Source organism: Calypte anna, chromosome 5A, assembly GCF_003957555.1.
Source record: "Calypte anna isolate BGI_N300 chromosome 5A, bCalAnn1_v1.p, whole genome shotgun sequence".
Classification (NCBI taxonomy): Eukaryota; Metazoa; Chordata; class Aves; order Apodiformes; family Trochilidae; genus Calypte; species Calypte anna.
The window spans coordinates 6,449,899-6,475,267 of record NC_044251.1 but is presented as its reverse complement, the minus strand read 5'-3'; the positions used below and the strand labels follow the sequence as shown (position 1 = coordinate 6,475,267).

Below are 25,369 nucleotides of genomic sequence, written 5' to 3'. Positions count from 1 at the left end.
GATAAGCGCAACGTGAGATGCTGATTATTTTCAGAGATTACTACTCTGACTCTTATTTGTAGCTTACTTGTCTACTTCTTGGTGGTGGCCTTTGAAGTTAAAGAAAAAAATAGTGATCTTCCCAGAGGGATCTGGTATCAGTTCCCTAAGATGCAACTGACAGAGCTTCGATTGCAGAAGATAGGGGCAGCCAACTCAATGCCAACAAGAGGCTTTCTTTTTATCCTTCTTTTACTTTTATCCTTCACCTCAGAGGTATCTGAACTGAAATCTCTCCAGCCTCCCTTCTCAGCAGCTGCACAGGCAGCCCAGCACACCCTGCAGCAGGTGGCTCAGTGCCCCCCTGCCCGCTGGGGAACGGAATGCAGCGCTGAATCCTGCTGCTTCCAGAGTGCTGGATTTACACTTGTGTAGGAAGCAATGAGCTGAAACAGAGTATGCCAGAGAACAGAGGGAAAGGGCGTGGAGGAGGAACAGAGCTGTCCTGAAAATACTTGCAGCCTCCGAGATGCAAGGCATCAGAAGGGAGGGAGTAACTGCTGAATTTTAGGAGCCTGCAGCAACCTGGTAAAGTCATGGCCACTGTGGTACTTTCTTTCTGAAAACGACAATATTAATATCAATCTTGTGGCAAGTTTCTATATTAATTCTATTTTGCCTATACTTTATACCTAATATATATACATTTTTCCTTTTTTAACAACTGATTTTATTTCAAATTATTAACTCAGTTCTAGAAGCAAAGCAGGCAACACAAAGCCTCCCATAGTAAGTAGCCCCATTTGAGGTTTCCCAAGATAATACTGGGTAGTATTTCCAGGATCAGCAGCACTGGAGACTGCAGATACCTTCATGCTGCAGAACCGGGACAGGTTCAGCAAGCTCTGGACATGTTCCTGGAAGGGATAAGGAGGCAGTGGTGGGTGTGAGGCTTGCAGAACCTGTATGAGCTGGTGCCTGTCTGATCCCACACACTGCCATGCACGTGCTGTTCCTACAGAGCTGAAGCCTGGTGTTATGCACAAGTTATTTAGCCCTTGAAACAACAAGAAGCATGGGCAGGCAAGTGGCTGCACAGCATCAGTTCTGTGAGGCTGAATATGCCTGCACCTCCCTCTCCAGTGTATCTGGCATTATCTAAGATTCTCAGCTCCTCTGTTCCTAATGTCTAAAGGGGATCTGACTGCCAAATGACACCAAATGAAGTCTAAACAACAAAGAAAAAACCTTTTCCATTTCTACTCAAAGTAGCCCACCTGCACAGAGCTAAAAATCCAGGGCTGTATTACACACCTAGAACAAATGGTATTGGTCCATGGAAGTTTCTGTGGCTCACAGCTATGAAACTGGAAGATAGCTCCCTTATCCTCTGACCTCCTCACACTTGGACCCAAAAGGAACCTCAAGTTGAAGACACAAATACAACACACAATGACTCTTCTCAAACAGTTTAATAGCAAATAAACAAAGGAAGGTACCACACTTGGCATATACAAAATGACTTATTGTCGGTGTGTCTGTGCAATTAAAACAGCTTTAAGTTGCCCTTTGGGACAAAAAGGAAAAAAAAAAACAAACCAACACACACACACAAAAGGAAGAAAATTCCTTTAACACATACTCGCTCGTTCCAAACTTGTAACAAATCTTCTCATTTTTAAACCCACTACACAAACTCTGCCATCAGATCAGAAAAGCAACACGTGCTCCTCTGCTTTTTAAACCATTAAAGTAAAATCCGTAATTCTCTACAGAGTACAACACAATTTCACACAAAAAGACATTTTGTTTTGCAAATCAAAACAAGAAAAAAAAGGAACAGCTCAAACAAGGTAAAGAAAAGCATTTCTACGACTGAACCACGACTTCGAGTTGATTAAATCCCGTTACTGCAGAACAGACTCTACATTTGGTCATAGTGGCAATTTGTTTTCTCATCACATTGTGTATCACTTTACATTGTTTTCTAGTAGAAAAGGCAAAAAACTGTACAAAACCCCTAGTGTTAAATACAATGTTTGTACCAATAAAAAAGCCCACAGGTTTGTCTCCAAAATGTAAATTTTCTTTTTAAATTATTCACAAAAAGCAGCCAAAAATCAGAAAGGCAGCTGCTGCTCCACTGTCTCAAATCCATTAAAACCACCACAGAACAATTAAAACAACCAAAGGAAGAAAAAGAAAGAAGAAAGGAAAGAAACATCCAACGTTTGGCATTTTGTTTTTTTTTTTTCCTCAGATATTTTTCCACAGGTTTCCCCCAAGTTCCTTACGGAACCCAACGCAGACGTACAGAAATGGACTGGCAGTTCCTCAGTGCCCCCCTCCCCCCTGACACACAGCCCTGTGCATTCAGACTGTGGGACTAACAGCAGCCAGCCCACAACCCTACCCCCAAACCCAACAAATCTCCATCTTTTTCTTATGCTTCTCTCCCAGCTCCACACATGTTCCCAGCTCCAAATGTGTTCTTGTCCTACAAGCAGAGGAGGGTCTGCCCAAGCTGAGCCGAACTCTGCTGAGAACAGAGCATCTTCAGCCAGCTCAGGAGTGGGAGAGAGAGAGAGAGGAAAAAAATCCTTTTGCATCTTTGCCTCATCCCAATCAAACATGATTTGTTTTCTCCGCAAAACCTCTTTCTGCTGGGATTTCATTTCACATTATTTTCCACTGTTCAGATACCTACACTACCTTGCTTCTCCTTTTGAATTTCAGCACAGCACACACTCTTCAGGTGCTTTCATCTAGAAGCTACATCCCAGTTTCTACCTGTGCAGGTGGCATGTAGGGCAGGGGGGAAGCCTGCAACCCAGAAAGCAGCAACCTGTTCTAGTTCCTCCTGCAAGCCAGAAAAAAAACCTGCTTAGCTCATTACCCAATTTAAAAACTAAACAAAAACTAAAAAATCTCCGTAGAGATTCCCCAGCTAAGGCCCTTGAGAAGAGAGCTGGGGATGGTACCCTGTTCACGTAACAGCTTCAGAGGCTGTTGTATTGTGCTTGTAACTTGGGAAAAGAGCCAGCAGCTGTAGGACCAGGTTTAAAAAAAGCTTTCTCTTGAACGCTTCAAAGCCTCTGTTTCAAGACCTAGATCCTTCCACCAATATCCTGCCACCAATGGTATCAAACTGGGGCTGAGCTTTGCAAAAATGTGCCCTTGGATTATACAAAAGGCTCAGAAAGAGCATTTCAGAAGAGCCCTAAGATTCAGCTAACTTTGGATACAGAAATACTGTGAAGTTCCCCAATCTTCCTGCCCTCCCCCAGCTATTCCCCCCCCCAACCAAAACTTCCACTGCAGCAGAAGTGCAACCAAGCATCCTGGGAGCCTCTGACAGCGCTGGAGATGGAACAAGAACCAGGTGCTCTGTCAGGCAGACAGTCTAAGTGCACAGGTAGATGCCCTCAGGTGGCTTCTGATCAGATATTTGTCACACCAAAACCATCAATTTAAAGGATACCTTTGAAACCTATTAAATTGCTCAGTTTTTGCACAAACTATAGAAAACAGAGAGGTGAAGGTGATATATACGAGGGTGTGAAGAAAACAGCAGGAAACATGCAAAACATTTCTGGGCACTATCTTAGTTTGAAAGATTAAAACAAAAATATCACATTTTGCTGAGGAGATTGTAGTTACAAAAAAAAGAAAAGAAAAACAAAAAAACAAACAAGCATGCTGAGGCTTAACAAAATACAACATCAACTTTGATCAAATTCTCACTGCAGACTAATAATCACACAGGGAAGCAGAGGAAAAAAAAATAATAATAATTAAAAAATAATCAATAAATGCTAGGGCAAAAATGTAGCTACAATTAGAAGAAAATGTAGTTCAAGTGTTTCCTGTTGATGCCACTCAAGTCACAAGTTTGAACTCAAAAACACATTCTGTCTCCTCAAGCACAGAAACCAGATCAGCAAAATGTGACTGGGAAGTCTCCTGAAAGATTGAGTCACACCATATAACTGACTTTTTCTTCAAAACTGTGTTTTTAAAACTAAGCACACAGAAAAAACTAAGCCTAGAAAGTGATTGGCTGTATGTTCACAGAAATACAAATACTCCACAAGGTATGCTAGCAAGGCTGCTCTGAAGACAATTACAAAGAATCAAATTCACAAAATCAAGTGGTTATCTTACGAAGGTCTAGAAAAATAGAAATTCTTTTATATTCAAATGCAAGTTTAAATATTCCCCTTCAGCAGTCTTTCTAGCAAAACCAATTTGGCAGCACAAAAAAAAAAAAAAAAAAAAAAAAAGAAAGAAACAAACGTAATAAAAATACACATCAGCATCAAAGGTCAACACAAGGTCAAAGGTGAGAGTTCAAGCATCAGAGAAGCTGAAGAGACAAGGATTTGGACGATGTACTTGAACGCCACATCGACATGCTTTAGGCACAACGATGAACAAACGGCAGGAATCTAGAAAAAAAACAAACCAGAAAGAGGGAGACCCACTGAGTTACACAGAGCAGTACATCCAAACACGGAGAGAGAGAAAACAAGAATGGGCACTGTACAATGAGACCTCGGGGGGGAAGGGAGTTGGACAGGGAAGGGCAGCACATGCCAACGATGGACAAGTAAAAGTCGAAGTACATGAAGGACACCAAGTAAACACCAAACTGCCAGAAACCAAATGGAAGCAGAGGCCTGGATTTTCCCTCTTGACCACCCAGCCCATGGAGCACTCCACAACATAGCCCTGGGCTGATCTGAATGCACCTCCCTGCCCTGTGTCTCTGCTTAGGAGGAGAACAGAGCAAGTTCTCCCCAGGAGACAGACTCCAAAAAATGTGGCTCCGGGGCTAACACAGGTCCCCAGAGCCTGAAACAATGAGAGACAAGACTAAGAACACAAGGGGTTCACAGGTGGTTTGAGGCTGAGACTTGTCTTGCATCCTAACACAGGAAGATTTTAGGCAGTGGCAGCCCAGGAAATTCATGTTCTTTCCTTTAGCTCTAGTCCCTTCTCATTCTCTAGGAGCCCATGAAACGGGGAGTGGGTGATTTGGAAGAGGGGAGGAAAAAAAAGTAAAATCATACAAGACAAATTAAGTGGAACCAAAACCTGCACACATTAGCAAAGAATTCCTTAAGACTTGACTGCAAATTAAGACTTGTCCTAGCTGAGCACTTTTTATACCATTAGACCTGCACAGGGATTTTCCATTCCCAATCTTTTATGTAAACAGCCCCCAGCTCCCTGAATTCATGAGGAGGGGATACTGGGCTCTGAGAAGCTCTACAGTCACTGTTGCCAGTTTGATGAGAATTTAGAAATAATTCTTATATTGAGTGATAAAACCACCTTTGATTTCTCAGCTTGTGAACTGCTTGAGATGAGGAACATGTTGGAAAAAATTTGGGAAGCAGGGCAGAGAGGAAGCAAGTTTTTCCTTTTTCCTTCCTCTTTCCCTCTGCTTCCCTCCTTTGCCCCTCAACTCACCTTTCTCTCTCTATTTGTGGCCTCATCCTTCAGCACTTCTAAAAGCTGCTGGTTAGACACTAGAGCTTACTATTTGCTAGCACTTAAGAGTGTGTTTGAGAACAGCAAGTGCTGCACTTGAGTTCCAAAGCAGCAAGAAGCATTCTGTGCACTGAGCATGCAACACTCCACTTACTAGAACTGCTGAGATCCATTTGCTCTTTGTGCTTTCCAATGCAGAACATGGATTTACTGTGGAGTTCAATCAACTCCAGCAAGCAGAATACAATGCCACTCTTGCAATTATTCCTACAGTTCTAGGAATACTATGAACTGAGGCATGAGAAACAAGAGACATGAAATTGAGTGACATCTAAGCAGGCACCACAGGAATTCGTTGTGCCACTTCTTTGGGTTTTGGGTTTTTTTTGACAGAGATTTAAAAAAGTATTTCCCTCATCAATTTTGAGGGGGAAGATTAAATTTCATTAAAGCCTTGAGGAAGGGTTGGCCTACAAGAGCAGAGCCATGAGGTGCTAGATAAGTACTTAATGACTTGGGGAAAGTTATTCCAGTTTGTCCTTGTTTAATTCTCACAACTGCGATAATTCTGTCTTCTGAGTTTTATATTTTGTGGTAGGTATGCTCAGGGATGTAAAACAACCTTGTGTTAAAATTTTTGCAACAAGAAGTTTTCAAAGCATTTTACATGTTCATAGTTGCAGTCTTCGTTTGCAATCTGTTTTATTCAAGTTGCTTTTAGATATTTCCAAAGAAAATTTGGAACAATTTATTTCTGCTTGGCTGTTCTGCCCTAGCTCACAACCAGCATCAAAAGCAACATTTGAGTTAATTCTCTGATCCAAGCAGAATGTCTCATGCTATGTGACCTCCAGCATTCAGATGAAAAGCTTTTTCATTACAGATGTATATGCCAGTGAGAAACTGAGACACTTATTCTCCAGATAGTAGCACCCACAGCTATAAACTGTTTCACCATTGAAATATAAAGAGATATTCACCATCATTCCAGATACTTTGGAAAAATTCCAATCCTCATTCTGTTTAGGATTAAAATTTAATCACTAGACATCAAAGGCATGTTATAATAATGCAAGATTTGGAAGGAAAAAAACGTACTGGAAGGAAAAAACTCAACTACAAAGAGATATCCTATACTGGACTGTTGATTATCTAGGGGACTGAAGAATCTGTTATTTCATTTATTACCATACTTGATACTAAGTAGCATAAGATTAAGACTTCAATTCTTCATACTACTTTCATCTTATTATGGCACATCCAGTAAAATCAGTGTCTTCTGAGAAAAAAAAAATAATCTGTGACATCCATCTCGTTATTAAAAATATGCAAGTAGTTCCCAGTGACACATGTAATAGGAATCCCATTTCATTACAAGTCCTGCTAGCTTTTGTTGTAGAAAATTCAGATTCTTTGGTTTATGAGCATACAGAACACTTTGTCCAGGTGGCTACTTAAGCCAGTCCTTCTGCAGTTCATATAAACTCACCCAACTCATTCTACTATCCAGGAAATAAAGCATTTAAGAAGGCTTTGATTTGCACTAAAACCAGAGCATGACAGTAATTAAAAATAAAAAATAAAAGCCAAGCCCCAAGTCCCCAAAATCCCAGACTTTCCTGCCAATGAGTGAGGAAGAAAACTGGCTTCAGACTGGAAGGCAAGAGCCTGAATCTCAGGAGTCAGCAGCAGCCACAAAACAGACACAGAAATGTTGACTTTATCTGATCAGTTCTGTTATCAGAAAAAAAATCTGCCCAAGTCACAAACTTGATACATTTATTAACTTTGGCAACATATATACATTCATACACCAAGAAAGGGAAACTTGAAACAGATACACAAAAAAGGGCAACATCTTCAGCTGGTGAAAACTGCTGCAGGCCTACTGAAGAGGGCAGACCTGTGCTGATTCAAACCATCTGATGATCACGTACTTCAAAATTTAACCTGCATAGATTCATTTTTCTTTTGGCAATACTTATAGTTATGCCAGTAAGGCACAAGAACTAGCCCAAGTTAGGTGTCTTCAAGGTGATGATGCCTGGGAGGAGTCACTGATCAAACTAAAGCCACAGCATAAACAGGTGAACCTCCTGGAGTCAACAGGAGCTGCACCTACTTGCAACAACGCCAAGCTCGACCCCGAAGTTACAGACACACTGTAGGACCTAAACCATCTAATTTTGGGCAACTGAAATGACTAGTGAAGAGGCCACAGCATCAAGTTAAAAGAAAAACAGGACAAAGGTTTTAGAGAGTACAGTGGGGTAGGGTGCAGAGAAGCTAAGAGTGACTGTAGAGACCCCAGAGCACAGTGCTCTCCTCCCCTGGTTCACAGCATTCGTCTTCCCCATTTGGCAATTGCTGGGCTGCAAACAGGCCACTGAAAATCAGTAGTTTCAATCATGCACACCATTATGTGTGTAAAACAATCACATTCAGGATTCTACAAAACCCTGGCCTTTTTTTTTTTTTCTTTTTTTTCTTTTTTTTTCCAGTGAAATAATTTAGATAATAAATATTCTCCAGCCTGGAGCGGTATAAAACTTCTATAAAAATAGAAACAACATTCTTGGTTACAGCAGGTTGTACGTGGAGCAGTTGCTCCCAACTATTTTTTTTCTTTCTTTTTTTTTTTTTTTTTTTTTTTTTTTTTTTTTTTTTTTTTTTTCCTTTTTTTTGAAAAGTATATTATTTATAAAAAAAAAAAATCCCATTATCACCCTGGAGGCTTTCACACTCCACCACTCTTTTCTCAGAAACCCAGGACACATCTTTCCCATCGTGTAGAATTCAAGTGTACATGGTTCACTTAAGTGTATGGTTACGTTTCTAGAGAGATTCAAATAATTAACATAGAAGGGTACCATATGCCAGCATAACTGGGAAATTTGGCAATCTGGCCTTTGAACCTTTGCCACCAGGAAATAATTTCATTAATACTGCTAGATCGACCTGTCTGCCATTAATATCAACAGACTGGCAACAACCAACTGTTCTGATTTTCAGTTTTAAGAATTTAAAGGTCTCTTCTGGGATGTTACAGGACAGGTCTTGTACTTCTGAGGTGTGAGATTCCCAGGGGACCCAGTCCCTGGGAACACCTGACATTCCCAGCAGAGCACCTCAGGTGGATGCGGATTCTGGAGGTGATTTTCAGGTTTGGTGGGTTTGGTGCTCCTCCTGCTGGAGCAGAACAGAAAGTCCCAACCCTACATCTGACCCACACACATTTAGCAGCTGGCTCCCAGAGTGCAGTGTTAGCTGGTGCCTCAGGAAGCAGCATCACAAATCAGCAATACAAAGAAAACAAGGAAAAGGAGAAAAATATGAGGTAAACGGAACTTCTGATGAAGATGCACAGAAATTGTAAACTTCCTCTAGTGACAGAGGTGGCTTTTGGTGGTTATAAAATGGGACTCTACTCTGATTTCTTTAAAACAAATCAGGCCAGAGTGTCAAAAGTCCTTAGAGCCCCCTAAAACCAGTGTATAGCAAAGGCCCTTAGCAACACGTGAGCCATTTTACAAGTGTGCAGAAAAAGAGTGTGTTTGTTGATGGGGTGTGTTCAATTTTCCTTCCAGACAGAAGGTAACAGCTGGTACCAAAAGGCAGAAAAAGGCTGAGTGGGCTCAATGCTCTGCTCTGGTTCCACAGCTCCTGTCTTAGCCTGTTTTGCATTGGTACACAACACCTTAAAGGAAAACTGCAGTATCAAGAAATACCTAATTACTAGACCAAAACACTGCACAAATTGTTTTGTGGGGTTTTTTTGGGGTCTCTTTGGTTTTGTTTTGTTTTGGGTTTTTTGTTTTGTTTTTTTCTAGTTTTTAAGAAAAAAACTTGTATCTGTAAAAGCTTAAATACTGGGAAATCAAACCCTCTGAGAACACGAATGAAAAAGGAGCCTCAAGACCTGTGCTACACTAACTCTGGGCTTTGTATCTCAGTTTAAAAGTCCTTTTTCCAGAGAAAAAAACAGTACCTACACTATGATTCTTAGAGTGAATTCTAAATAATTAATACTCTGCAAAAAAAGAAAATTATTCCACTGAAATAGGGAATGTGATCAACTGTTAAGAAGAAAATTTCCACAGGTTACCAGGGATCAGAAGTTTCTTCTTTCCAGCCCCAGATGTATTCATCCAGGCTAAGCTGTCTCTATATACCTTTCTACAAAATCTAGATAAAGTACATGGGTAAGTTTTCTTAAATATGGAGAAATTCACTGCATCTCATTAATATTCAACTGTAAATGGATAGTGACATTTTCTGGGCAGAAAATTTATCTGTGTACAGTCACGGTGCTATATAAACACTACCTTATATACAGAAAAAAAAAAAATCACTGCAGTTTTCCTTTGGCTTGTTAATGTGTTCCTCCTTCTAGCCTGTCTCCTGCTTTAGAGATGATTTAATAAATCCCCACCACGTTATACAGGCAAGCAAATTTTTGAGAGGATGGGGCATGACAAAGGCTACATGGAGCTGGTTCTTTGCTCACCCAACCTTGGAGGGACACGGTTCTCCTTCCTCATCTTTGTTCTCATCAGCTGTTGTGTGTTATTCTGCTTTCCCTTCTCCTCTCCCCCATGGAGGTCTGGTGTCAGCTCTGCTTCCTCCTTTCCTCTCCACCCCAAGGCAGTGTGGTGTCAGTTTCTGCTGCTCCCTTTAACCTTCCCTCCCCACCCCCAAGGAGCTGGCATTGGTCCTTCTCAACACACACTGGTTACAAACACAGCAAACTTCAAATAAGGGGAAGGAAGGGGGATAAGAGGGGGAGAAGGGGGCAGGAAAAAAACAAAACAAAACAAACAAAAAAAACCCCCTCAGCGATATGGCACCTAAACTCCAAAGTAAAACACTGGAAACAAAAGCACAAACTTGTCTTCCATCCGAAGTGGGATTCTCAGCAGAGGCTGCAGCCGAATCTTCAGGGGAAGATGCGCCAGAGAGAAGGCAGGGATCAGCTTCCAGGACTGTAAAAACACAGCCTTAGGGCTTCGAATCACTAAGTGCGCTCCTCTCCAACTTACCAGCAGATCCTTCTCCCTCCAGTCCCCAGCGGAGGGCGCTCAGTAGGGTTTGCTGTCGTTCTTGGAGCGCTTCAGCTGCACTTTCAGGCGCTTCATGCCGATCTGAAAGCCGTTCATTGACTGAATGGCAGCCTGTGCAGAGACAGGATTGTCGTAACTTACAAACCCTGGAGAAATGGAAAAGAGGTGGTTACAACATGCCAGGGTTGTACTCACAGCTGGAAACGCAGGTGCTCACAAGGTGAAAGAGGTGTAACATCCAGGAGCTCACAACTCTTCTAGACTCTTCATAAAACCTTCTTACTAAGGGCTCTCAGACAAAGCATTGCTTTCTGACACTGGCCAAATGGTGTACAAAGTTCAGGAAACTAAGATAATATTTTCAAGAAATCAAAAATTTCTTAAATGACTTAAAAAAAAATAAAAATTGCTGTTTTGTTTTAGAAGAATTTTTATCTGGGAGAAAACCCAACCTGGAAAATACTCATCTGTGCGAGTAGATCTGGAGTGAAGTAGCTGTCTAGCAGTGTGGCACTGGTACCACTGCTATGCTCAGGTTTCCAGGGAAAAAGCATCCTCAAAATAAACTTCCCAGGGTTTTGAAGGAACCCTTTTTAAAAATAACTCTAGTCAAGTAACTCTAGTCAATGGCTGGCATTGCTGCCTGGGGATATCACTCCACAAGTACAGCCTGATGCTCAGCATGCTGCCATGACATCACACAGCAGTTAGTTGACATCTTTGGGCTCCAACACTAAACAATATAGAATATTATGTAGGCACAAACCATAGAGAAAGGCTCACTTCTCTTACCCCACAAGAACTCTTCATCTATCAAAACAGTCATGAGAGCTTACAGCACTACAAAATTACCACAACTGCTTGCATTAGGGTTTCAAAGTGAGGAAAATAAACCCATGACTCTTTCTGTCCGTATGTGCAGCCTCCTACCGCACAATCTAAGGAAGAATATATTCTGTGTTCCTTTGGCATCACAGACTTTAGCAGGTACCTGAAAATTATCTATTTGGTTAGTAACAGAATCAGCTGATTTACAGGTTTAGGGTACACTTCCCTCCCTGATATGCCTCCCAACTAAATACACAGTAAGCAGAGAAAAATTTGGGTGTGAGATGTATCCAAAGTCAGGTGGTAAATAACAGCAGAAATGGTTTTACTATTACAACATTGTCCAGAATTAGAAGCAAAATTTAAAAATTGCCTTCAGAGCATCTACAGGACAGAGTGAAATGCTCTAGTGTTATATGGTAATAATAAAATATTAAGAGCAATGACTCAATGATAATGTAGTAAGGAGCATATACAGCAATGTAAACAACATACCAAAACACTTGCTCAGGTTGGTCTGCTTGTCAATGAAAACCTTGGCAGAGACAACATTTCCAAAGGGCATGAACATCTGCAGCAGATCCTGATCCCCAAACTCCTGGGGGAGATGGTAGATAAACAGATTGGCTCCCTCTGGACCTTCAAACAATAAGTAGAAATATAAATACAGAAAGAAAACACATAACACACATTCACAAAAAACCGAACAGGTGTAAGAGCCATTCAGGCCAAATTTTCTAGATAAAGCAGTTAAGCTGCTGTTTGCACTTCTGTGGAGTGCTTAATTCCAGAACACATCAGTATGACCCGTGCTGGCCTTGATCATTCAAATTATTCTAGCTCTTTCTCACCATTCTTGCTTTTAATTTCCACATCATGCCAACCCCCCCTCACAGATCTTTGCTGTAATTAAAGATGAAGAATAATTTTGAGGCTCAGATGCTGACTGAATCAAAAAGGGGCTCTGCATATCTTCTGACTCAAAGAAACTAAGGAAGCATCAATACAAAAACACAAGTAATCACATCATGTTTCATATGACAGATTCTTTTTTTAAATATCATCCTACATTCTGCTGACAATTTACTCCCACATTCTTCATTACTTTACATTAAATGTTAAATTGATTCTGAAGAGACTGGCATTTATCTCTGAGAAGAGGTGAAAGACCAAGAAAACAAAATCAACAAAACCACAGCTGAATCTCTGACAGTGGGATGTATCAGGTTAGAGTCATACTCTCCTATCTAAGAAAATATAGGAGTATGATACCAAGCATTTAAGACTAGACAAATCCTGGCAGATGTTTCCTGTAAAAAAACTACTTCAGGCAGCCCTCAGAGACACTTCATATGTTTTTAAAAAAACACCCCCAAATAAAAGCTCTGCAGATAAGGCAGCTGAAGTTGCTCTTTTGAAACCCCTTGCAGGTTGTTTCTGCAACTTTCTGCCTACCTTCTTTTTGACTTCCTGCTGCACCAATACTCTGCTGTGTTAAAAGACTCTGGTTATAGAGAGTTGGCAAGGCAGCAGCAGCATATTGCTGGATTCCAGAATAAGCCTGTGTGAGGGCTTCCATTGTGCTACCTGTCCCATTTGAGAGCCCACCACTGCCAAGTCCTCCATTTAAGGCAGCCATTCCTGTGTAAGAAAGAGGAAACAGAGATGACTGAGTATTTCCACTGAGCCAGATTAATTACCTTTCAAATGCTCTGCAGTAAAAACCACCCCAGAGAACTCTCAGAACCTGAGGAATGATAATCAGCCATCCCCACAGCTTACCTGCTAAGGAGCTAACGTTGAGGCCTGCTGTAGCCCCTGCCAGTGTCTGCAGTGCTCCAAGAGAAGCCATAGGGTTAACAGAGGAGCTGCTACTGGAGCTAGGTGAGGAACCTGCTATTAAAATAAGATCATTAGACTTCAAACAGTATTTTCCAGTCCTGATAGTTCCACTTCTTCATCAAGTTATTTCTGTAGAAAACGATAGTAAGGAACAGATACACTGTATGTGGAAAAAAAAAAAAAAAAATCCCAAACCCACTCAGTCTGACTGATCACACTGCTTGGATCTTTTAATCCTTTCCTACATTTCTGAAAAATTGCTACTTCGTTGCAACACCTACTCTTTGTGACAGTAATGATGTTACTAGGTGTAAGCATTAGGATTCAGGCAAGACACAAATATTACCTAAACTTTGTACCTGGATATAAGGGGACCAGCAGCAACCTGTTTCCTGCTAACTGACATAAGAATGGATACATACTAACATCTATCCTTGAAACATCACAGGATAGAAACATCTATCCAAAACACAGGCGTACTAAGGACATAAAAAACCTCCAGCCAAACTGAACATAAGATCTTCCCAGTCTTGTCAGATCAGGAACAGCAGATGCCCAGATTCTTCAGACATATTAAATAATTTTTCATTAAAAACCCCTCTGTAGCAGCTGGGGATGGGGCCAAGGAAAGTTTTGGTACATACATCCAAAATACATGGTCTGTCCTCTGCTGACTGTGCCACAAACATCATCAATCACACAACTCGTGCAGAGAAGTCTACAGTCACAGTGCCTACCAGACTAACAGCTTACAGAGCCTGACAAACTCTGCAACACATGGAGTTTGTTCTATAGCAACAAGACATCAAAACCATGAGAAAATAGTCTGATAAGCTTGTATATCAAAAGAAAAAGCAGCTCTAATTTAGGTCACCTACAAAGATTATGGTAAGAGATTAAAATTTCTGCACAAGGTGTGCTGAAAATATCATAGAATCATAGAATTGGCTGGGTTGGAAGGGACCTCTGAGATCATCAAGTCCAACCCTTGAACCACCATTGCAGTTGCTAGACTATGGCACTGAGTGCCACATCCAGTCTCTTTTTAAATATCTCCAGACACGAAGAATCCACTACTTCCCTGGGCAGCCCATTCCAATGTCTGATCACCCTCTCTGTAAAGAAATTCTTTCTAATATCCAACCTAAACCTCCCCTGGCACAACTTGAGACTGTGCCCTCTTGTCTTGTTGAAAGTCGTCTGGGAAAAGAGACCAACTCCCCCCTGGCTCCAACCTCCTTTCAGGGAGTTGTAGAGAGTGATGAGGTCTCCCCTGAGCCTCCTCTTCTCCAGCCTCAACACCCCCAGCTCCCTCAGCCCTTCCTCACAGGACTTGTGCTGGATCCCTTCACAGCCTCCTTGCTCTTCTCTGGACCTGCTCCAGCACCTCAATCTCCTTCCTGAGCTGAGGGGCCCAGAACTGGACACAGTACTTGAGGTGTGGCCTCACCAGTGCTGAGTACAGGGGCATATTCTTCTACAAACTAAAAGATTTTAAAAACTTGTGCTGCAGAGGCATCTTATAGTCTCTTTTCAAGAGAAATTTATCTGTCTGACCAAGTGGGTAGCATAAGAGCTGAAATTCAGGCATTTTAAGTTTCCTTAGCATGTTTGGGGTTCTCAGTTATGCTGTGTGCATCCACTAAAGCCCTGAAAAGAACTGTTAACATCTTTCAAGCAGATACACACTACAATAACCACTTCACATGGGTGGCACAAAGTCTCTGCTGGAGTGGAAAATAATTATTTCAATGAGAAACAGCAAACTTGCCTAACAAGCTCCAGCAAAAGCTGTACCTAACAAAAGCTGCATGAGAACCCAGGGAGCTGCACTTTATCTCACTGTTTAGTTTTTGTACTGACAAAGGAAATAACAAACCTCTTTTAGGAAAAGTTCTAGACAAGTTCTCTTAACAGGTCAGGAGCTGAAAGATGATGTCTCAAACTATATTTTAAGATGCCTACTCTGAAAAAAAAAAAGGGACCTTTCTAGTCTTACTATAAGTAGAATATTAAAAGTTGGAAAATACAGAGAACAAATTGCAGTATAATCCCCAAGTTGGTAGAAAAAAAGAAAACCCTAGATGGCTGAATAAAAGCCAGAGTTCAGAAATAATACAGCTGCCTATATTCCAGAACATCACTTGCTTCTACAACACTTCACTGCTCATCTAAAGAATTCAAAATGACATAACATTTGACTGATAATAACGTAATTTTAAAACCACAACCCACAATAAAATAGTAGTAGTATGGGGGGGAAAAAAAAAGAATGCAGCCTGTGCTAGAGAGCCAAATGGAAGAGAGAACAGGTGCCTTCCCTACTTTAAAAAGCTTGTGATGTAAAATAAATTCATTTAAATCACTACAAAAGGCTGAACAGTTATTTTTGAACTGTAAGCTGACAGCTTCACCAGTCATTCTTGTCTGGAGTTATCTAATGTCTGATCTTTCCCTGGTTGTCTTCATCACACCAGTAATATATTTGTAGACTTCAGTGGTATCCTGCTCCCATGTCAGGCTTCCATTTCTCAGGCTCCCTCATTGCTCTTCATGGAGAAGGGGTGCCACAATTCCAGTCATCTTTTCTGGTCTGGTTTTCATGTATGATTTCAGATCAGACAAGCACACAGTAATGGAGATGGAAAACAAATCTAACTTTACATTTGTTCCTTATTCCATCCCTAATTCTAACAGTGTCTCTGTATATCTTAGGGTCTTCTTTTGCTTCCTACAGAGTTTATGTCTCCTGGTATCTATCTACTGAGTTGTACTTAGTCAGAGAGCCTAGTCTAAGAAAATTAGCCAAAAATACTTAGTATTTTTCAGACAATTTGCCTATATATTTAAGTAACAGCTAGAAAAGATAATGAAACTTGGGGCCTGGACATCAACTATCAACTTCAGGAGAGACAGGTAAACTGAGGAAACACTATGTCTGTTCTAACTCAGTCATCTACCACTCAAGTAATGGGCTAAAGAGCACCAAAATTCAGGCAATGAATCTGACTGAACTGTATCAGAATTAGTCCTAATAAAAGCAGAAAGACCACGGTGTCTCTGAAAATGGTGTCTCATTCTGTTTTGCTCTGGAGCTGACAACCCTTATTGATGTCTGAGTGTAAAAGATGGCAGGCAAGACACTCCAATCCTAAAATATTTCTCTAACATTTTCCTGAATGACTCCTTCAAAGCTAGCAGTTTAAATGAGTTTATCTGAGGCCACAGGCTCTGTAACATGGATTACCTACAGGTGGATACAGCAACAGTCTGTTCAGTTCTGAAGAGTTGACACCTTACTGCAAGGTGAAAGATTTTGCTCCATCCTATTCTAAATGAAAATACACAAAGCAGCTTGGAAATACCTACACAAAATCACCTGAAATGAGCAGGAAGAAAGCAGAGCAACAATGCCTTACACATAGATCACTCTGAGATATGATCTATGCATAGCTCACAGATTTTCCACTGTGTGAACTTCCAAGATTCCCAAACAGAAAAGGAATCAGTGCAGATGAACAAAAAAAACCAAAAACAACTGCAGCTGTGCACAATAGTTGTCTGGATTTTTCCACCAATTATGCAATCGGAGGAGAATCTGGGGAGATGTCCAACTAAGCATCAGGTGAACATTTGGATGACAGATGGACAAAAGTAATGCCAGTAGTCATCTCCTCTGCAGTTAGGTTTAAGAGGTTATCACAGTGGATGTTGCCCTGTGTCCCACAGACATTTACTCACAGATGCAACTGCACAGCTACACACTGAGGTTTTTCCAAGGTGTAGGTATGGTTCCAGAGGGATGCTCTGAATGAGTGGAGTCCAACAGATTTCTTAGGTGATTACACACAGTCAGAGTTCATGAAGGGGAAACCTAACCCAGAGAATCACAAAACAGCAGCATAACTCCAGTTGGAAGGGTTGTGGGTCACCAATAGTCTGCTCAGAGCTGGTCTAACCTCTGATTTAAGGCAGCCTGCTCAGGGTTCTTTCCAATTACATTGTGAATCTCTGGAATGATGGAGATTGCACAGCCCATCTGTCGCCTTGTTCCTGAGCTTAATCACTCTCACCATTAATTTTATCTTTTATATCCTCTCAGAATTTCCTCTGTTGCAACTTGTGTCTGTTGCCCTTGTCCTTTCACTGCACACTGCTGAGAAGAGGCTGTCTCTGCCTCTTTTAGCATGTCTGGTATCTGAATTTCACAACCTGCCAGTCCCTTTCCCCACCTCAACAAATCAGAGAACAAACTTACTTCAGTCAGTAGTCAAGAGCCCCAAAGAAATTTCAGTTCTAAATGCCATTCACAACAAATTGTAACCTGAAAATTCCCAGCTCTGCTGCTGGATGAGGAAACATGGAAGAAACTACAAGATATATTTCCCTTCTCTGCAATGGAGAAGCAGTAGAGGGTTATAAATGCAGCTCTTCTATAGCCTCAACTCTTTTTCTTTTTAATTATGGAATAGTGTACCATAGCTAGGAGTCAAGATGAATTTTGAAAATTTAATCTTTCAGGAATTGCAGTCCACACAGTTTTTTGTGTAAAAAAAGTGCTGGCCTGCAAGAGAGCACTTTAAAAACTGAATTCTTTGTTGGGGATTTCTCTAAGTAGAAAAGTACAAAGCACCCATGGCTTAACTCCTGCTTGTGTGACATCAGGTTTTCTAAAGAGCTTTCCCTTGTAATCTCTTTACAGGCTCTTAAGCCCAGCTCCTTGGTACTCTTACACAATACAAAAAAGCTACCTGTGGCAACGTGAAACACCCCTCAACCTGCTTTGGTCTCTCAATCACAAGTCAAGATGTCAACTCTATAGGCTGGATTTAAAAAACTGATACGCAATTTGGCTTTTTATGAAAAACAAACAAAAAACCAAACAATAAAACCCCTGACCAAACAACTAAACAAAACCCAACAACAACAACAAAAAAAACCCACAAAAAAACCCCACCAAAAAACCAAAAACCAACCAACCAAAAATACAAGAAAGAAACAAAGCCAAACCCACATACCATGCTGCAGATGCTGGGAAACTGACACCCTGAAAACACAGGGTCTCCCTTCCCATGCCAGGATTCAGAAATCACTGAAAATCTGATAGAAATAACTGAGTAGGATACTGATCCTCATTTGTAGTAAAAATTGAATGTGTTTGATGGAAGCACAATTAATTTTTCTTGTTTGTTGCTTTGAATGATCACATTTAACACTAAGGCAGCAAAAGAACATTACTTGGACATTCTATCCTCTCTGGATAATGTACATTAACTAATATAAAAGAGAAAGAACTAAAAAAAAACCTGAACAGACAACCAAAACCAAGCAAAAAAACCATAAGAGAAAGACATTGGGTTTTATGTGCAACTTACACAGACAATTCTAGACATTGCTTTAAAATAAATGTGCTAGGGGTCTGTTCATTTTACTTCTATGAGGTAGCTACAGCATCTTTATCTTCATTAATGCCAGAGGAATATAAACTGTACTGTTCTAGTGTCTGTAAAACTGTACTGTTCTAGTCTAGAATACATTACTTTATGCTTAGGGTCTCTTCTATTTCCATGTCCAGAGGAACTGGGTACATCTGCCACAGTACCTTCCTAAAACCCCAGATAAATGGAATGCATGATGAGATTGTAATAATCTGACTGCAAGGAGGTCACCTACCTTTCTGCTTCATCATGACCTCAAAAATTCATTTTACTCTAAATTAACCTGACCATTTGGAGGAAGGAACACAGCAGGTAAAAAAGCCTTTGCTGGTGGCAAAGATTTCTACCCTAAACCAAGGCCAGCAAACCTACCAAGGAAACTGCTCATCTATTAAACAATCAACATGAAGGTGCCAAAAACAGACAGACAAAACAGGTGACCTCTATCCCAAAATGACTCCTAAGGTTCTACCACCACACTACATCCCAGGCAGCCTCTTACCTGAGCTGGTGAGCACACTTAGGGGACTGCTGGAGGAGGTGAGTGCAGCGGTGCCACTGGGGGTGCTCTGAGCGGCGCTGGCGGCAGCTGCCAAGGCAGCCAAGTTCTGTAACTGCATGGCATTCAGTCCTGCAACACAGGGAAAAGCCATGGGTTCTCCACCACCATCCAGGCTTAACAGACCCAGCAACATCACCCAGGGAGCAACGGGAAGGAGTTTAAAACAGTTAGGAGTATTTTGCTTGAGCTAATACTCACTACTGATCTTCTCTGCATTGTTATCACTAAACAAAGTTTTTGGTTGCCCGGACAGATGAGTTCTGGTCACAGATCAGGTAGTCATGACCCCAGATATAGACACCAAAGCACAGAAATTTTCAAGTAGTGTTTTCTCCAGTCACAAAAGCACATCAGGTTTAACCCAAAGTTAAGCCAGGGTTTGACAGGTCATCTACAAGCTCGAGAATTTATCTAGACACCAGGCCAGTAACACTCTCTTCTCTTGTGTCCCTCCACTCTCTTCTCTTGTGCCCTTCCTCTCTCTTTGCATGGGAGCAGCAATAGCTGCAGAATCCTCTCAAGGTCTGCACAAAACAGTGCCCGCAAAGTCACACCTTGAACACACCACCAGCTGCTTTGTTTGCTCCCCTAAGCAATAGTCTATCATGAGATAATGTTAGGTGGCAACTCCTGGCCACAGGATCAGCTGGTGTAAGCACAGGCTAGTCATGGGAGCTAACTTTAAGCATTAAGTTAAAACAAAAAAAATTGTTGGTTTGTTTCTTTTAATGTGCTACAGAGGGTTAAAAGTGGAAGTGTTGGAGCTAGTGAAGAACAGAGCAGCTTGCTTGTTTTCTGAAGCAGTTTGGCATGTGCACACTGCACCTGCCCTCCTGTCATCACATTGTTTTCCCATCTGCTTTAAAACAGGGTCAAGATAAAATTTTGTCTAAAAAGTCTGATACAGTTGAGATCTAATTACCTACTTAATATTTTTTCTATGAATTTCAAGAAAGGGTATCAGATGAGATATTAACAGGACTTTGTAACTAGAACTCTTTCTGTGAGGAATCACAAACTTGGAATAATTCTTTCAAAGCATCACCCAATGTGATAATTTTATATCCGAGTTCTCAATTTGTAAGGCTTGTTTTTTGTGGCTTTTTTTTAAAGGTGAAGACAGAATTACTCTGGAAACTTCAAAGGCAACCTCAGGTACTTATTAGCCCCTTCCCCCCATCCCAAACCTTACTGTAGAAACAATTAAAATTAACTACTGTAGTTCTTTTCTTCTTTATTGCCACTTGCTTTTAAAAAGACAGAAGAAGGGGGAAAAAAGTAGTCTACACATAACAAAACCTATTTTAGACCATGACCACACAGGATAGGAGTAAAACTGATTTTTTAAGAGTTGCTTTTGGCATGTCTTAGATCTAAGAGCCACTTCAGAGCTCCAACATGAAAAAAATAAACACAAGAAGCTCAAGTTAGAATCAGTCTCAAGTACAAATGAAAATTCTTGCAACTTTACAAGAAAAAAAAACAAAAAAACTTTGCAATAACTTGTAATTGTGTTGGTACACCCATCAGTGACAAGTCAGATGTACAAAGATACTTTACTTCCTTAAGACTTTTAGATTGGTCTCTGTACAGACAAGACATGTAACTTTTTGAATTATCATAATACTCCAGGAGGCAAATTTAAAATCTTAAAACATCCAGTATGAAAAGCAAACCTAAAGGTTTTTCTGCCAGCAGAATTTAAGAAGGTAGTGAATGGAGCTACCAGCATGTGGGGTTTTTATTCCCCACTCTGTGAAGACGAAGGGGACAATCACTATGCAGCCCCAGTGATGCTATACTCAGTGAATATTCTGAGTAGCAGTGCCACAGCAAGGAATTTGGCTCACAAGTATTAAGCTGGCAATGGTGTCATCAACTGCAATTTAAACAAAGGAACTGAAGAACCTGAATGAACCAGTTCACTTCCCTACCAGCACTGCATTTTCAACTTTGATGTATTTGAGAAAAAAGCGTTTTAAAACATGAAACCCAAGAATTTGTTATCACTGAAACACATGCATTAGTGCTTACTTAAAACAGTGCTTCAACAGGCACCAGTCTGGATGGAAAGAAATATACAGAGCCATCTTTTGTACCCATAAGGGGAGAGAATTTTAAATGGCAGAGGTAGGGATTTTTTCCCACTGTCCCTACCTACTATCCAGCAAAACCACAGATTCTGCCAAGATTCTGCAGTTTATCAGGGTTCACCCTGGCCAGCAGCTAAGCACTGTCCTGTTGCTCACTCCTTCCATACAATGGGATAGGGGAGCAAAAAAGAGAGAACTCTTGGTTTGATATGAAGATGGTTTAGTAAGTGGAGGAAAGGAGGTTACCAGCATTCCACTGGTATTACCAGTGGAAGAGAGAGATTACTAGCATTCCACAACTTACCTTGGGGACAATGGTTAACCAAGATTAAGAAAGAACATCCACACTTGTAGCAGAGGATTCCTGTCACTCCAAAGGACTAGGTAAGCTCTTATTTCAAATGAGGTTAAAGTGTCTACAGCCTTTTGGCTACTTTCTCTACCCCCCTCTTTTCTTTGGCACTGAACTTGCCTGCTGATGGAAAAAACAACTCACCTCCCATCGGGTGGAGGCTGCTCAGTGTGTTCAGGTTCCCAGATGAGGCAGCTGCTGTCTGCTGAAGGAGCTGCAAATAAAGCTAGACATTACACCAAAAAACAAAACAAGAGTGAGAGTGAGGGCTGGCTCTGCTCCTGGGAGAAACTGCACCACACCACAGCCAGAGCAGCGCCTTCACAAAGGGAATTCCCACTGCCCAAGCACCACATCCAGGCAAAGCCTCAAGAGAATTCCCCTCAGGCAATGCAGCCAGAGCACCACCACACTGCAAATCCCTGCTGCCCATGCACCACACTGCAGCCAAAGCAACAGCAAGAGGCTTTCCTTGCTGAACATAACCCATGTAAGGGGAGTTTAGAGCTACCACACCAAGGCAAAACAAGCAGAATCGGCAATGAGAGAGAACTCCTACCCAAAGCACCTCAGAGAGAAGTGCTAAGGCTATTCTACCTCACCAAATGGCAAATGCCACACCAAAACCAAAAAGCCACTGAGACTGAACCCCCTCCACACTCCTGATGCACAACAGCAATGAGAGGAATTTGAAGCCTCATGTTGGAAGCCATTTTGAGGCATTTCCTTTCTCCAATAACTTGGTGTTGCCCAGCTGGGGATTGGGGTAGATGACCTTTAAAGGTTTCTTCCCTGACAAACTATTCTATGATTCTATCTTATAAAAAATTCCAATCTACCAAACCTAAAGCAGTAGTAAAAAAGAGAAAATGCCTCTGCTTCACCAGTGCATCACACCAAGATGCAATGTTCCTTTTCTGTTCCCCAGACTTTATGTTGTGTAAATTAGTTCTCATGGTTACTCAGGGAACACACAGGAGACAAAGCACATAAATTTATGAAAAGTTCACTCTTTAGGGACCCAGAATAATCAATTAAAATTAGTAACAAACAGCAGACTACTCACTGTTGTGCCCTTTTTGCTAAAGATAATTGTTTCTCCCTATTTTCTGTGGGTTGGTTTTTTTGGCCATTTTCAGCTGGTTTGATTTTGGGGGTTTTTGTTTGGTTTTGTTTGTTTGTTTGCCTTGGGTTTGTTTTTTTTCCTTTCTCTGCTTGGTGCTTCCAACCTGATCACTTTTTCTATTTGAACTGCACTAAGCACTGTTCTAGGTTTCAGTGGAAGGGGTAAGAGAAACAAAGGATGAAAAAGGAAAAACAGAAGAGGAATACAAGAACTAAATCATCAGACATGAAAAGGGCATTTGTGTGGATAAACACTGAGGCTGTTATACATGAAGACAATCCTTCCAGCACAAGGGAAGTGTCTTCACTGTCTGTAGAGTCTTCATTCTACAGAAGACATGGGAAAAAGAGAGCTTCAGTAGCTAGGGGTACAGTGATTGGTATTGAAATCCTCACTTAAATGAGTCCTGACTGGCTTCTGGCATGTAACTTCAATCACAAAATGAGGATTAAAAACCCTGCTCGTGTATTAGAAGCCTTCTAAAAAATACATTAAGCACTACAAGACAGTCAGACACTGTAATCCTTGATGAGATGAGATGAAAAGAAACCAAATCAGAAAACTCACTGCTAAGTATTGGGGTCCAAGTGTGTTGAGTCCAGCCAGGTTTCCCCATACTGAGGCAGCACTGATCTGTTGCATTTGTTGCTGGAGTTGCTGAGCAATCCGTTTCTGCTCTTTGTCCTTCTGTGTGTCTGCAAATTTTACCACAATGGGAGAAGAGCAACCCTGCAAACAGCAATTCAAACAATTACATACTTGCTAGTCCCAGCAGTCACAAAAATATGGCATTAAGACCCAGTGATTGGAAGAATTGCCCTCCTCCCACACGCATTCATAGGTATGTACACATTCAAACAGCATATTTCATTAAAGGTTCAAAATCTCATTGGCTTTTAATTCTGTTTCTCTGCAAATGAAGTTTCTATCTCAAGCACTGGCAACAGGAGCACAACAAAAGTCTAAGAGTAGTGTTTGCTAAGAAACACAAACTACACCAAACTCCATAGTGACTGCCTGACAAATTACATCTTTTGACACCCACGAACTTGCTTTACCTCCATGGTTTGTGCTTGGTGCATTGCTTTGATTGCTGTTTGTGCCATGGCTCTTGTTGTGAAAGTCACAAATGCACAACCTGGGGAAAGAACAAAAAGGAAGCTGTTTAGTCACTATGCCCACAGTTAGTGGGATGAATAAAGAAATGAAAATGCCTACAGGAGATCAGGGGAGCTGGAAGGAGGGCAGGGAGGAAGGCAGAGGGGTGCAGGGAAAATCACAGGAAGAGCTGAAATGCCACCTTGAGTTGCAAAATGCAGCACCCAGTGGAGAACCCTGAATTGTGGGAAAAGCTTCCTGCTTACCTCTGCTCAGGCCATCAGGGCCCCGTAATATCCTGCATTCTTCAATCTGCCCAAAGGGGGAGAACATCACTCGGATATCATTTTCATTGCACTTCTTGGATATCATTCCAATAAACAACTTCCTATCTTCTACTGCTAAGAAATCAAAAGATGAGAGTATTACCAGCAAGTATGTGCTTACTAGATCTTATTTTGTCTTCACCATCAACTGCATTTTCCCCCTTGTATTTAGGGTAGAAGCTTTTCAAAAAGAATACTCCCAATCATGAAATGTCTTCAACTGGAAAGGATGCATACAAGACACCTCAATGAACCTGAAGGATGCCTGCTGTAGGACGGTTTATGTTTATATCTTGCTGACTGTCTTGCCCTTGCAAGCCTTAGAACATAAGGCTGTAAGAAAAGTGTGGGGGGAATCAGATTCAGCACTTTCCTGTGTCTTCTACATTCAGTTCCTGATGAGTGAGAGAAGAGCTGTGTGTATTTTCTTGGACTATTAACATCCTCTCCCCTCTGCTTTCTCTGTCTTTAGACTATAAACATATATAGCTGTATCTAAACAAGCAACTGAGAAGGAGAAAGTTTCTTCCTAGCCTCTCTATCAACCACTGAAATTTAGATCTGCCTGTTTCCTCATGCTCTGCTCTTACCAGTGGAAGATACAGCAGTTGATGAAAAAGAACAATTTTAGTTCTGTTTCAGATTCATGCATTCTGATCTGGACCAAACACATGAAAATAACACCTCAAATCAGAAAACTGGACTGTGTGCTACTGTATCTTGCCTCTAAATGCTGATGGTACTACTAGACATAGTGGAGCTGAAGAATACCTTTCAGTGTGCAGACCATTTTAAAATAAAGAGTCCAGAAAGACATTTCTCTTAACTTTTCAACTAGTGGTTACTTGTATCAGTTTGAGGTCATTAAATAAGAGTGGGGTGAAATACTTGCTTTTAAAGAATAAAGCAAATCATGCAGAATATGAACAGTTTGCAAATACAGTATTCAGAACAATGTAAAATATGATGATGGCTGTAGCACAATTTGAAGCTTCAAGTCTTGTATTTAGTGCCATGATGAGGGGAAACAAAGTTATTTGCTGAGTCTTCTGTGGTGTTGAGGAAAATTCCAAACTGCTCCAGCTGAGGTGACTGACTAGAAATCCTAATGGTGGGTGGGTGTGTCCCCTCTCAACAACACTTCAAAAGAAGTACTCCTTTCTAGGTAT

The 25,369-nt window shown here is 41.1% G+C and overlaps 1 protein-coding gene across 12 annotated transcripts in view; it reads right to left on the bottom strand.

The window, feature by feature from the left end:
- CELF1 (CUGBP Elav-like family member 1) overlaps positions 1 to 25,369 on the bottom strand; it is a 55,610-nt gene that overhangs the window by 1,253 nt on the left and 28,988 nt on the right. For 4 of the 12 annotated variants that reach the window (XM_030451750.1, XM_030451742.1, XM_030451739.1 and 1 more), the window contains 9 exons: positions 24,141 to 24,275; positions 23,835 to 23,914; positions 23,344 to 23,505; positions 21,795 to 21,876; positions 19,146 to 19,274; positions 13,146 to 13,259; positions 12,819 to 13,004; positions 11,859 to 12,002; positions 1,433 to 10,681 (listed from right to left, as the gene is read on the bottom strand). In XM_030451750.1, coding sequence (XP_030307610.1) covers positions 10,554 to 10,681; positions 11,859 to 12,002; positions 12,819 to 13,004; positions 13,146 to 13,259; positions 19,146 to 19,274; positions 21,795 to 21,876; positions 23,344 to 23,505; positions 23,835 to 23,914; positions 24,141 to 24,275 — 1,160 coding nt within the window. In that variant the 3' untranslated portion in view covers positions 1,433 to 10,553. Of the gene's footprint in view, positions 1 to 1,432; positions 10,682 to 11,858; positions 12,003 to 12,818; positions 13,005 to 13,145; positions 13,260 to 19,145; positions 19,275 to 21,794; positions 21,877 to 23,343; positions 23,506 to 23,834; positions 23,915 to 24,140; positions 24,276 to 25,369 lie in introns of those variants that run through there. The other 8 variants (XM_030451740.1, XM_030451743.1, XR_003987643.1 and 5 more) reach the window with 8 other exon arrangements.